The 14398-nt window shown below is 41.8% G+C and overlaps 1 protein-coding gene across 1 annotated transcript in view; it reads left to right on the top strand.

Moving 5' to 3' along the window:
- SEMA5A (semaphorin 5A) overlaps positions 1–14398 on the top strand; it is a 320883-nt gene that overhangs the window by 260185 nt on the left and 46300 nt on the right. Inside the window, exon 15 of the mRNA XM_069492176.1 lies at positions 2597–2744. Within this exon, the coding sequence (XP_069348277.1) occupies positions 2597–2744 (148 nt within the window). The remainder of the gene's footprint in view (positions 1–2596; positions 2745–14398) is intronic.

Raw genomic sequence — 14398 nt, 5'->3', positions numbered from 1 at the left:
TCCTGGAATGCTCCATGCACCGGCACATATGTTAATATTTACTTATGGTAACTCTACACATTTGCACATACCTCCTGAGGTCAAATTCTTTTCATCTACCGTATCCTCGCTTTCGTCTTGGCTTCTCCATCTAGAGGCCGTGCTCCCTAATTAGAAGGCTCCTCCCTTTTCCTGCTCCACTGAGAACATCCACTGGCCCCGAGCTCTGATGACTGTAGGGGACTATAGTTACTACCTAAAGAGGGAAACCTAAACTAACACTTTTCGGTTGTCTTAAACATTGAAAAGATGAAGAACAGTGATTAACTGTTCAGTTACATTGACTGCTCTTGTCATTGAAAGTTTAGAAAAACTTCGTTGTTTGCCTGATTGGCTCTTGACTCTTGGGGGCTCCTTCAGCCCCTGCACAGCAGCTGTCTCTCCCTGGAAGGAAGAATTTGGACTCCACCATTTTTTTGTTGTTCTGTTCACTCACACAGTGGCCATATCTCATTTCCACTATACCCAACCCCATCTCCAGCTCTTCTTCTCACATCCCCCAACACTGTAATGTCTACCCAGCTTGGAATGTCTCTTACTTGGGTTGTCAACCAGATTCCTCTGGCTGGCATTTGCTCCATTCCTGCTGGTGGCCCCCATCTGTGGAGGTGCAGACCCCATACTGAAACAGAAGGAGGTCTTCAAATCTGAGGGACTCCAGGATACCCTTGGGATGAGACACCAACCCTCAGAGACCAGTCTTCAACCTAACTCTGATGGTGTTATATCTCTGGAGCTCTGTGGAACTTCCTTGGTTCCTTATAGAGTTCAACTTTTTCCACCCTATTTGGTAAAGACAGATCATTCCACTTCCTGATGCCTTTTTCTGCTTTTTTCTTGTCAAAAGAAGAAAAGACCATTCTTACTTCACTCTTTCCGTTTCTACCTTCCATGCTCTTCCAGAACAGCAGCAGGTGTGCAGTGCGCCCCATCCTGTGGGCGCCCTTCAGGTCGGCCTGCTTTCTGCTTTCCACATGGTACCTGTCCCCTCACGTTCTCCGTGGAGCTTTTCTGGCTTGGTGGAGAGACAGTTCCGTCTCACCAGCATTTGCTGTCAGGAAGCCACACTCTGCAGTTTACTTCCCCTGATTGCTGGCTACCATTTGCCCTTCTTTTCTATTCCAGAAATGCACTTCATTTTCCATGTGGAAAGCGCAGTGATACCACTGTGTACTAAGACAGTGTTTCCTGCCCTGCACATTCTGAGCTGTGTCCATTTCGCTGTGTTTATCTTTGGCTGCGAACACCTGTGATGAGAAATCCCTCTCTTTTTCTAGTGCCCTGCAGGGTAAAGCATTTCTTAATAACGATGACAATAAAGGTGCCTAACTTAGGCCAGCAAGTCAGAACCTTTGCCTCCTGTTTCTTAAGGCAGATGGCCTAGCAAGGGAGGTAGACGTGAGAAAAAGTCTTGCTTTCTAGTATTCTCTGGAAGCTAGATCTGGGCTTAGTACATGGAATATGGAATTTAAATAGTCCTTTAAATTTACAGTCCCTGGCCTGGCAAAGGTCCGTGGCCTCTTATGAACTGGGCCACTGCCTGAGCTCCATCCTCCCACCCCCACCCCCACCCCTGGTCCGTGGAAAAATTGTCTTCTATGAAACCAGTTCCTGGTGCCAAAATGGTTGGGAACTGCTGCTTTAAGTCACCAAGTGTGTCTCACTATATTTAGCAAAGTTCAGAGTAACTTCTTCCTTCCTATGAGCTGTAACCTATAGGCTATAGCTATACAGACTGTCTCCTTCTTGTTTTTTGTCTGTTTGTCTCCCTCACTTCACTTCATTTCACTTGTAGTATTAAAGATTCAAGAGAAATGTGACTCATTATAAGGCTAAAGGGGGCTGTGGGTATTTGGCTATAAGTTAGCAAAATATGTGTGTATGTAGAAGTATAGAAGTGCATTCAATTACTGCAAAATGGGACTAATATTTGTAAAATTATATAGTAATTCAGTTATTTCTGAATACCTGGTGGTCTTTTAAATTAAGGTTGTTTGCATCACTGTGAGAGCCAACACATAAACTTAAAAATGCAATAACCTAAGTCATATGTAGCACGGACCTTCATACTAATGTCATGCTTTAACTTTTCTTTAACTTATCCTGATATGAATATAGGATTTATTTGATTCAAGAATGAGAAATGAATTCCAAATAAGGCTGTGCTGACTTTGTAATTACTGAATCTTTCAATGTTTATGTTTAGAAGATAAATGCCCTACTTAGATATTTTCTGTACGCTCTGACTTTTGGGTGTCTGTTTGAAGGGTTTTGTTTTGTTCTGTTTCTCCTTTAATTGGCTGCACAGGAAGATCCATCCTGCATTGTGAGTTCAGCATCTTCCTCATTGTCTGCCGTGCATCCCATTGTCTGTGCACACACAGCATGGCCAGCGCCGCATCTGCCTCCTGCACTGTGCAACCACTGAGTACAAAAGCCCCTTCACGCAGAGCATGCCCATGTGTTCAACATCTGGCACACGGATGCACAGTGGAAATGTCAGTGACCCCAAGCGGCACTAATCAGTTGCCTTTTCCTCTTGGTTTCCTCGTTACAGATACTGCAATGAGCATTTGCTGTGCCCCCCACACATGTTCTGGACAGGCTGGGGTCCCTGGGAGCGGTGCACAGCCCAGTGCGGGGGCGGCATTCAAGCTCGCCGCAGGACCTGCGAGAATGGGCCTGACTGTGCGGGCTGCAACGTGGTGAGTAGCCTGCTCCTCACACGCAGCCCACAGTGCGCAGCTGGGCGTCCGCACTCAGCACACACGGAATTCTCTGCCCACACGAATGCTCCGCACACACTAGGTGCTCTGCCTGTGCTAAGTGCTCTTCAGACACTTTACGCTCTGCAGGTACCAAATGCTCTGGAAACGTGACATGTCTAGACATTAGGTGCTCCCCACACAATAGGCGCTCTGTGGGCGCCGGGGACTCTCCCACACTAGGTCTTCCACAGACATGAGCATCTCGGCAGGTGCTAGATGTTCTGCAAAGATTAAGTGCTCTGTACACACAACACGGGCAGCCTCTAGATGCTCTACACACACTAGATAATGTGAATCATTCAAGTTTCTCTGGTTAATGAGAATGTCTAAACAAAATACTGGAAATTCAGAGTAGCTTGGAGGCTTCTTGAATTAAGTATTCACATATGGGATAAACTGCCCTAGGAGTTTTTCAGTTCTCATTTCTGAGCTAAGACAAAAACTTCAACCTGCTTAACTATGGTCACTACATTTGGTTTGTGATGTGGAGTAATGTCCCCAGGCTGTGTCCCCACCAAGGCAAAGAACGAACGCCCTGGGAAGAACCCGACGCACTCTGGGGACTGAGAAACTACATGGAGCTGTGTTCTGAGTGAGTCGGTGCCAATTCAGAGGGACTGTGAGAGAACTTACGGTTTTGTTTGTCTTCTGCCTTAGCAGGTCGTATTTCCTTTAACACTTTACACTGTTTAATAAAATTCCACTAACTCAAGCTCTTTTCAAAAGGCCTGCTCTTGCTCTTGCTGGATCTTCTATGAGGATGACTGAGTATTGACACCTGCCGGGCATTCACCTCATTCCACTGTCCCTGATGCTGGCTCCACAGAGGGGACGCAGAGGGACAGTGGCCAGTGTTTTGGTGGAGACACTCAGCAGGAGAGGGTCTGGCTTGGCGTCCTGGCTGATGTTTCCAGCTGGCCTTTGCGGCACTTTAATCTCTTGGTTCGTGAGGCTGAGTGATGTTTTTGTTCACTGTAAAGTCTGCTTTTGTGAGATGCAAAAACCACACAGCCCAGATAGCCTTGGGAAATTTCAGGAGAAGAAGAGTGTTATGAGGTGCTTTGTCAGATATTACACCAGGCCCAAGGAGATTTTTGTTATTGGGATCTTCAATTAGATTTCTTCCCCTTCATACTGGCAAAGATACTGTAGTAGCTCTAATAAAATCTATTACTGATTATAGAGACAGTTCTTCCCAGATCAGCTTGAACTATAAACCATGAACATTTTAGACTATAGTTCAGGATTATATATTTATTGATATTTTAGATGCTGAAATTTTTAAACTATTTTAAATAATTTTAAATGGGTAAATCTATGAATATTCATATATCCTAGGGAAGCCATTTAAAGGGGGTAGCTTTATGCTTTACTGAAGTATATCGTGTCCTGTTGCTGGCGGCATGATGTCTGTACACGGAGGTCTGCACTTCCCTGTCAAGGTGTGTCTCACCTGCGGGGGAACCACGGGGATGAACGATCTGAGCTGATCTTACACTTTAGTTTCCACAAGCTTTGCTGTATGGAGAATTCAGAAAACAGTTCACATCATTCATTTTCTCATTGTGGATTGACTTCAGTAATTATATTCAAAAACAGTTTAATGAAAGAAAAAATTATATTAAGCAAGAGTGTAGCATATCTCTTATATAGTTACCAGAATTTGTGTGTGTACACAATACATTTGATTATAAATGTAAAAAAGTCTTTCTAAAATATCAATGTATTTGTTGCTTTCTTTATTGCAGAATTATGGTTTATGAAACAAATGCAATTTCAGATTTCAAATCCAAAAAATATCACTCATGTCTCCAATGAGATTACTGTCAGTTTTTAAGTAATTTAGTGGTTTGCTTTTCTTTTTGTTTTTCCCACCAAACTTAGTCTACTGGCAAACTACTTTCAGGAAATTGTAATTGTGGTAATTGCTCAGGAAGGAGCAATCTACTTCTTGATGGCAGAAGTACATTTATTTTTATCCTAACATGGCTTTCCTATGCATTCCAGTTTCTCTCTCTCTCCCCCTCTCTCTCTCCCTCTCTCTCTCTCTCACTGTCTCTAAAGACTAGGTCTTCCTCTGTCACCGGAGCTGGAGTGTAATGGCGTGATCGATCATAGCTTATTGCAGCCTTGAACTCCTAGGCTTAAACAATCCTCTCACCTCAGCCTCCAGAATAACTGGGACCATAGGTGTGTGCCACTATGCCCAGCTAAGTTTTAGTAGTTTTCGTAGAGAGAGGACCTTGCTATGTTGTCCAGGCTGGTCTCGAATCCTGGCCTCATCTGATCCTCCCATTATAGCCTCCCGAAGTGCTGAGACTACAGGGATGAGCCTCCATGCCCAGCCAGTTTCTATCACTGAAGGCAGCAGTGCCAGCCCACACCAATAAAGGAACATAAGCAAGATGAAGGACCAGCTTACTTTCTTTGCATTGCTTGAAAAATCTACTCTACCAGTTAAATTCCTACTAAGTTTATTTAAAAATTATAGTTTTCTAACTAAAAGCAACATTACTGGCCTTCATGTTCTAGCTGCAATTTATAAATCTTTGGCCACTACATGTGTTTTAGAAGTTCTTTTATCCAGAAAGTAGCTGTAAGTTTAGGAAATATATTGATTTTGGAGTCATGAAGTGATCATCTGCCTGCCAGTATCTAGCTGGATAGCAAGGAGGTGAGATGATGATTCCTGCCACCGAGAGCCCTGTGTCAAAGATAGTGACACTTGCAAGGTGTGACAAAAGGTCTCACATTTGAGCCCTTCCTACTCTCATTTCTTTAATTGTTATCCCAAGATTTCAGCTGCGTGTCTGAGCTCCAGCTTATTAAAAATGATAGTCTTCTAACAAAATGTCATTTACCCAGTAAAGTACAGCTTTGTGGAAAGTGTAAGAACCTTTACCTCCCGAACGTTACAGCAGTTTACAGGAAGAGTTGATGATTTCAGGTATGAACTGAATATAAAGGACTTTCCCTGCTCCACCATTTTAAAACTGAAATTTCATGCAGATTTCCTCAGTTTCACCAGGAAATTTGTATGTCCTTGTCTTTGACTAAGTAGCCAAGCATTTATTTAAATCTCATACAAGAGGTTTAGTTCAGGCAGTGAAGGCCCCTTGCCAAGAACAGTTAGTTCTCTCCATGAAACCCTGCGTGTAAAGTTCCCAATGTTGAAGACTTGAGGAGCCTGGATCCTGGGGTTAATTCAGGAGCTGATTGACAGACACAGAGGGAGGACCTGGGTCTCATGCTGCTACTCAGCTGTGTGTACCTGAGACCCGCTCACTGCCCCCTGGGATTCCTGTCTGTTCTGAAAAGCTCAGGGCCAGACCCTGAAGTCATTGATTCTGTGATCCTGGTACTCCTTCTCTGGACCCTGAGACAGGGATGTCCAGCTGACTGCCACTTCTAACAAATGTCCCTCCCTGGTGGCTGAGACCTCTGATGAGCCTGGGATGAGATACACCAGGACACTTGAAGAACAGACATTTACTCCCCACTTCCAAGAAAGCGAAAGCCACAGGAGCACCTGGGCTCCTCTGGTTCTTGCTGCCTTCCCCTGGGCTGCATGTCATCCCTGAACACCTGTGGCCACACAGAGCAGGTGGAAGGGGTGGGACAGCAGGTCAGAGAGCACCTGCCCCTGAGTGTCCAGGAGCCTTGCCCAGCTGTTCCGCCCCTCCAGGTCAGCGTGTTCAAATGAAATAGGGGACATTCACACCTGGCTGATGGAGGTATTTGGAAGATTGCATATGATACATGATATTTATATGTATCTAAGCTCAGTGCCAAATCTAACATGGACATTCATAAAATAGAAATTATTGTCACCATGATTTGTAGCATCAACACAGTTTCAGGAAAACAAAATGTTCTATCCTTTAATAATATAACAACAGAAACAAGCATTTTATATTTTATCACATTTTAAATTATTTTATATTAATATCTTACATTAATATATAGATGTGTATTAATATTTTGCGTTAATAGATAAATAGCACTTATATTTTATGTTAATTTATTTGGCATATTTACATTTCATTTTTATTTTATTTTATTTTTTTTTTTTGTTTTTGAGACAGAGTCTCACTCTGTTGCCCAGGCTAGCGTGAGTGCCGTGGCATCAGCCTAGCTCACAGCAACCTCAAACTCCTGGGCTCAAGTGATCCTCCTACCTCAGCCTCCCGAGTAGCTGGGACTACAGGCATGCGCCACCATGCCCGGCTAATTTTTTCTATATATATATTTAGCTGTCTATATAATTTCTTTCTATTTTTAGTAGAGATGGGGTCTCGCTCTTGCTCAGGCTGGTCTCGAACTCCTGAGCTCAAACGATCCGCCCACCTCGGCCTCCCAGAGTGCTAGGATTACAGGCGTGAGCCACCACGCCCGGCCTACATTTCATTTTTAACCTGTTTATTAATAGTAACCATAACAATATTTGTTGGCTATTGTTTTTATAATAGTAACCATAACAATACTTGTTAGATCAAGTCTTATAAATCCCAACTTACTGTGTAATGTCAAATTAAATATTAGAAGTAATTATAATCATATGACATTATAACTACACATACTGGAGTTGTTTAAGCATGTTACAATAGCCTGAAATTGTTTTACATATTAAAACAATTAACTTTTATTGAGTACCTAGCACATGCCATGCATGCACTCATAGTAATTAAAACGTATCATGTTTATTCTCCCTGAATCCCTGCGAGCAGTTTTCATTATTGCCTCCACTTGGTGATGGGAAAACTCAACTTGAGAAAGATTAATGAACTTGCCCCGTAGCAGCAAGTTGCCAGCGAGTATGGACCAGCATTTCAGAACTGGTTTGCTGGGCACAAATAGAATTTCATGGCGTGACTCCATTTGCATATTTTATTTGCTCAATGTTAAGTAATAAATGATAATTCCTTACTTTTCTTTATGCTTATTTAGGTCGAGGTGTACCTTAAGAGAAGGAGGAGCTTTTGGTCTTTTCATAAGTCTTCTCTGTTCATTAGCACCGTTGATTTTCATAACATTGTGGTCATTCTCTTTCTGCCAACTGTGAGAGTAGCACTCAGAGATTATCACGAGCATGGAAATGTAACAAACATAAACGCATAATCGTAATTCTGTGTTTTGTCTGAAAATCACAACACATGAAAGGAAGAAAGATATAAAATGTTGTGTTGTATAAATAGGATTTTTTTTAAATTAATGTAACTAAAAATTCCCTCTAAGGTTTAGCAGATGTGTGAAAGAATAGAGCTGAAGGTGGTGTCAGATACAGCTAAAATGATTTAAAAAGAGAAACAGTACAGCCAGCACTATATTTCTTACTGAAATATCACACAAAGTATGAAACAATTGACCAAAAGCTATGATTTAAGATACCAACAGGGAGCATAGGATAAGAATTTATTTCCTAGATACAAAAGAACCGGGCCACAGAAGGCCGGGAAAGGTCAGGAAGAAACACATCACGATCGATACGCGCTGTCACAGGGGCTCTGTGAAGGTTAATCAGAGTTGATATAACAGACTAGAATGGGTTTGTGTCGAATAATGGCGCGACGGGTAAATTTAGGAGCAAGTGAAACCTGGCAATTGGAAGTTTAAATGGGTTGTGATGTATAAAAACAATGACAGTGTTACAAAATACTACACTTTTGTGTAGCATATTAGGGTTTGCAAAATGTTTTGGGGAATGTCATCTCATGTAGTCTTGATTTTCCAAATAAGAAAATCGAGACCCGTAGAAAACTAGTTGCCTGCTTGCAACTCTGCAGCCAGGAGAGCGAGACTCCAGGGCCAGGCGTTTCACACAAAGGTCCTGAAAAGACCCGGGATGCTGTGGCCCCCTCAGAAGGCACAGGGGCAAGAACAGTCAGGGAAATGGGCAAGAGCGAAGACCCCACACTCACGGTACGAGATGCTTAAAAAGCACAAATAGGCATATTTGTATTTGTTTTAGCTCCAGTCTTATTTATGAAAAGTCTCGGGTGAATTTGCCTCAGGCAAGTAAAACATGAGCAAGCTCAATTTTCAAGGACCTCACTAGTAGAACAAAAATTATTTAAGTTCACATGATATTAATTTTTTAAAAAGCATGAGCTGCATCCGGCCTTTTCTGCTTAATACTACTGCTCTTACCCAAAATCCAGGATCAGAACCAAAGTTCAGGATTTTTCTACAAGTCACTTGCTTTTTTAGGTATTTTTTATATTTTCGTATAATTTTTTGTAACTATATTCTTAATTTGGTGATATTTTAAAGGATACTGTAGGCAATTTTTGTAGTTTTATTTCAAGAAATGTTTTAATCTCAACTTCTGAGCATGCTAATGTTTCAATAAGTATGAATAATCTATAGGTGTAAAATATATATATTTTTAACATTATATTTAGTAAAATATTTTTCAAGCATCCTTTTAGTATATCTTATTAGACTCTAATAGAATTTTGGTTCCTGGGACAATGGTACCTGTTAGTTCCTTATTTTGCCTGTATCAGGTGAGCAACATTTTAATGCTCTGTAGAAAATTTATACCTATAGTTTTTAGAAAAACCAATTTCCCTTCTTCCTAGATGGCTAAAATTATCTCCAGTTCCCCATTTAATTTTTAGTACTACAAATATTTTGGTGCTTCAAGAGTATAACAACCTCCTTGCAAAGGTGTCTACTTAGATTCGAGTGGGACAGCTGACACCTCCTTTCATCATAAAATACAGAGGAAGGAGAACTGGGGCAGACTGAGGTTTTTACAGTTGAACAGTTTTAAAATTGGCTGTTTGTAATTGTTATTCTAGTTTCCTTTGCACTCCTATTTGATGTTTCCTCATTGTTGAACAGTGGTTTCCCAGAGATCTGCCGTCCTGCCTTGGAGGACAGGCAAATTTGTATAAGGCGATGCGTGGAAAGTTTTCTCTCTGCTCACTTATTTTTGTTCGCTTTGGTTGCCTTTGTACAATGTGACCCCAACACATGCCAGGCTGCAGGTACTTGAACGTTGCCAGCTATTCTAAATTACGTGTGATAATAAAGTACTGGTATTTAATGTGGATCTAGAGCTGGTCCCAAAAGTTTACTTGCTCCCGCTAACAGTACTCTCGGAGCCCCACTCACTGATGGGGACCCCCTTGCCTGGGCTATTCGTTTGAGCGACTTATTGATGTGTCTGGAAGCTGTTCTTACTTTCATGAGCCAGTTGGCCTGGTTTAGATACAACTCATTTTATCCATTGTTTATGAAAATAGCACTTTATAATCCTAAAAAGGCAATTTTCTTAAATAAAATTTAATACACATATAAAATGGTTGATTATAACCCTACTGAAAACATACAGAATTTTTATAGATAAAGATAATATTTTTCATCACCACCATCGTCAGCTATCATGATAATTGCCACATGCCAGGTATTATTTAAAGTACTTCTTAGGGAATTTATTATTTATTCCTCTCAACGTTCCAATGACATGGTGCTCTTTTTAGAGTAACCATCTCCTAGATGGTAGTAACTTGGCATGAAGCAGCAGATGGCCCAGCTCCTACGAGCTGCTGCCAGCCCCAGGGTCAGACGTTTGCAGTGGTAGCTGCAGGTTTCCCTCCTACACTCTGTGGCCTCGTCTGATATTCAAAACGTAATTTAAAAGCATAAATAATGCTGTTTTCCTAATGATAACATTAACACCAGCATGCTTATAGAAATCTGTGTTACCCAGCCGAGTACGACCGACCAACAGCAGATTTGGTAAAGTTAATCATCCCAACCAAAAGCTGATGAAAAGCTAATCCCTTATTGAGAATGACAGTTGACCGTCAGTGACCTCCAAGTGTGTATGTAACTGAGGGTCCAGTGGTATGCGAGGATTTGAGGGAGAGCCCCACATATTTAGATGTGCCTGAGAGGGAATGCCCACTCTAATCCCTATCCTTCCAAAGCCACTACCTACAGCATACAGTTGAGCAGGTTGTGCACTGCAGAATTCCAGGGGTGTGTTAAATATCTCATAGATGTGATTAGCACCCCTGTTGATAGCCAGTGCACCCTGGGTGCCATCCCAGCCCTGATCTGAGTGCATGAAAACTCGTTCTTCAAAGCCCCAGAGACACACTCTTTCATTTTGGACTGCATCTCAGGGCGAGGAGCTGAGAGGGGCAAGCCCAGCATGCTAGCTTGAGCCCACTTTAAAGTAGAGCTTGAGACAAGGGCTTAGGGCAGGTAGTTAATCTGAGAGGTGAATCTCCAGCAGCAGGTGGAAAGGAGAGGGGAGTGAGACAGGAAAGAGGGAGAGCCCTATTAGGGTATGTTGTCAAGGTCACTGCTGTGGGCAGCAGGACAGTGTCACCAAGAAGCCTGCAGATACCACTCAGGAGTGCCCGACCTCCATGGCTCTCATTGGATGAGGGATGTGTTAGGGTGGGGACTCGTGGCACGGGTTGGGAAAGCATTCTTGACACAAAGATTAGCATAGTTTAAAGAAAGTTCATTTACTTACCATGTGGGGGAAGGGCTAGGCAAGAAGGAAAGACAGAAGTGCTGACCTAAGAGGCTTGGGGCTTTTATGGGGAAACAAAGAAAGAAAAAAGTGATTGTTCTCAGCCGATAGCAAAAAAACGGCTGTGAAACAGCTGCCTCTATTTTTTCCCCTCTTCTTTGTGTGGCCAGTTTATCAAGGTGCTTGGAATGTGGTCTGGTGGAAACTGGGGTCTGTGCTCCTTCTGTCTGCTCAGTTCTTTTCAAGTGCTGGAACACAAACCTAAATAAATAAATTTAAACCACAGCTGGTTAATCAAACAAAGGGATATTTGTGGTATGTGATTTTTCTCTTCAAAGGGGCAATATGTGTTTTGAGTTTATTCCCCTTTCTTTCTGATAGTTTATTTGTCTCTGTTAGTTTATTAGAAAGGCCATCCTATCAGGATGCTCCCAGACTGCACCCTCGCAAGCCCAGCAGTCTCCCCGTGCTTCAGAGAAGACCCCCGATGTGAAAACCACAGGAAGTGAGGTGTGTGCCACAGGTGGATGCTGCTGGCAGAACACTGCCCACCACCTTGCCGGCAGCTAGGAGCACAGCAGGCCGAAGGGCTGTGCAGTCCCAAAAGCGTGTGCTACGCTTGGTTTCATGAAAACAAATCCCGAGCACACTAGAACAGATCAATGAGGACAGGATTTCTGAAGCTACAGTGCAATAACTGGGGTTAAACACTGCCTGGGGCCTCCTGCCATAGACTGGCGGGAACTTTCCAGCTCTCAAATAGCCATGGGTACTTACCATTGGGCCAGATTATACTCTGTTTCCTCTCAGGCATTTTTGTTTAGCACAGTGCTTCTCCATCATGTGCACCAGTTTTTGCCTTGGATACATGAAAGAAAAGGCTCTGGGTTTCTGGGAAAGGTTTGCTTGTTCCTTGGGAAAAAATGTAGGAAAGGAAGGCTCCTTTGTTTCTCTGGATACTGGTGTGTCCCCTGTAAAACTGGAGCTCACTTGCTGGCAGCCTGAGGGGTCCCCTGGTCAGGGAGGAAGAGTGAAGCAGGAACGCAGGGCTGGAGACATCGAGGGGCTCACCTTCCTGGGAGCCACCCTTGGTGGGGACGGGCTGAGGTGTGATACCAAAAGCTCCTGGTGGCTTCAGCTAGTTTGCATCAAAATCATTCTAACTGCCTTCTCCTTCCCTCCCCTTTCAAATACCATTTAATATCTGACATGCAAAGGCATCTTCTTCCTTAACAATTGCTGCATCTGATAGATGATCTAGGGACATTCATGTGCTCCATTAGCAGGAAAGCTAAACAGACAACCTTGACTTGCCTGAGGAAGGTCACAGTATGAACTCTTCCATTGCACTGTAGTTATAAAATGCATTTACTTATATTTCCAAATATTCTTCCGCAAGAGAAATGATTGATCTCCCTAGCTGAAACTTGATATTACATCTTCATAAGCATGAGAATACAAAATTGTCTTTCTTTTGTTGTGAAATATCTCAGTGAAGAGCTTGCAAATATGAAAGATTATGGGAGTAAAAATGCCACATTTTGTTAAAATAGGCTTGAGCATTTTGAAAAAGTTAATATCAGTACACAAAGTCGAGTGGTACAGCAGATGGCCACAAAAATATGAGTTTTCTAAAATTTAGCACTGAAAGTTTGGCAATCAAGTTTAAGAATGATGCATGACACAGATGGAAAGAAAAGAAAAAGGATGAGTTATAGGAATTAATCCATCAAGAGTCTGCCTCTAGGACATATAAATAATCATCTACAATCTCTGGAAATTTCAATTGGTATGGAGATCTGGAATATTTCAAAAATATGTTTTATTTATAGTGTTGGAGGAGTCTGTTGTACAGATTTCTTTGGCTTTAAAAAATTATGTTTTTTTTCTGTCTATAATAATTCAAATTCAGTGATTGCAAAGTTAATTGAAAGAAGTTTTCATGAAGAGAGGTTTTCTGCTATAAAAGTGCTTCAGTTACACCCACATATTTTTCTTTTATAATTTTCCAGTAAATTCCATGATAAATATTCTCTGATACCTGGTATTAAAATATGTAACATTTATGTATAGAAACACAATGAAGTATTTTCAGTCATAACAATTTCTACTGAATGTCCACGATTTTAAAAATCTTTTATAGGCCTAAGTGAATAGACAGTACATGCAAAACAAACAGATTCTGTTAAAGGCATAACAAATAGCCATAGGAAATCCCTGTTTCTGTTTTTAAAAATGTCAGATTTTTAACTGTTAACAATAAATACTTAAATATGGCTTTACAAATTTAAAGTCTTAATAGCAGTGTCTTTAAAAATAATCAGAGAATATTCTTTTCCAAATGCATCTTCAGTCTTTGATTATAGCCCTGCTGACAGTTTTGAGCCAACCATGAATTATTCATAGGGAACATTCATTGGGTCTTTTCGTTGATTTAATGTCCCCTTCGAATTGGGCACTTAGTTTGTTGAATTGCTATAGCTCACCTTGTCTACTTCTGGTTGGACCAGGTGCTTGCCACTGAAATTAAAAGATAGTTCTCTCTTGGAGTAGTGTTTCTCATTCACATTTTGAAGAAAGAGATTTGGATACCCAGCCAACTTACCCTTAAGGGATGTACCAATGTTGTCCTCGTTGGCAGCTGAGGACTTCCTGCCCTGGTGTGCAGTTTGTATCATCAAGGGTAGGATCTTGTATTCAGGTGCATCTTTGGATAATTCATTCTTCCTTCCACTTGCTAAAATATCATATTTCATCCCAGCATATTGCTGTACAGGCTGGGATGTTGTTTCAGGAGGTATTTTCATGCCTTAGGACAGCCTGGGCCATGACTGCGTAAGAACAACATTCTCCTCACCCCATCACCCCAATCTGAAATCTGTGGCTCTAATTGGTATTAACTCTGCTCAACCAACACAGGGAAAATGTGGAGACAAGCAGAGCCGTGACCCATTGCAGGTTCCACGTGGTAAAGGCCAACGTATTGCCTCAGCAGACTCATTGCGGAAACCCTTTCTGAAATCAAGTAAATAAACAATTGAACAAAAACCTGCAAAGACATACCTCTGATCAGAAGATTTTGTCATCTACTTAGTTG

The sequence above is a fragment of the Eulemur rufifrons genome, chromosome 17 (assembly GCF_041146395.1).
Source record: "Eulemur rufifrons isolate Redbay chromosome 17, OSU_ERuf_1, whole genome shotgun sequence".
Classification (NCBI taxonomy): domain Eukaryota; kingdom Metazoa; phylum Chordata; class Mammalia; order Primates; family Lemuridae; genus Eulemur; species Eulemur rufifrons.
This window is presented reverse-complemented; position numbering and strand designations above follow the sequence as displayed.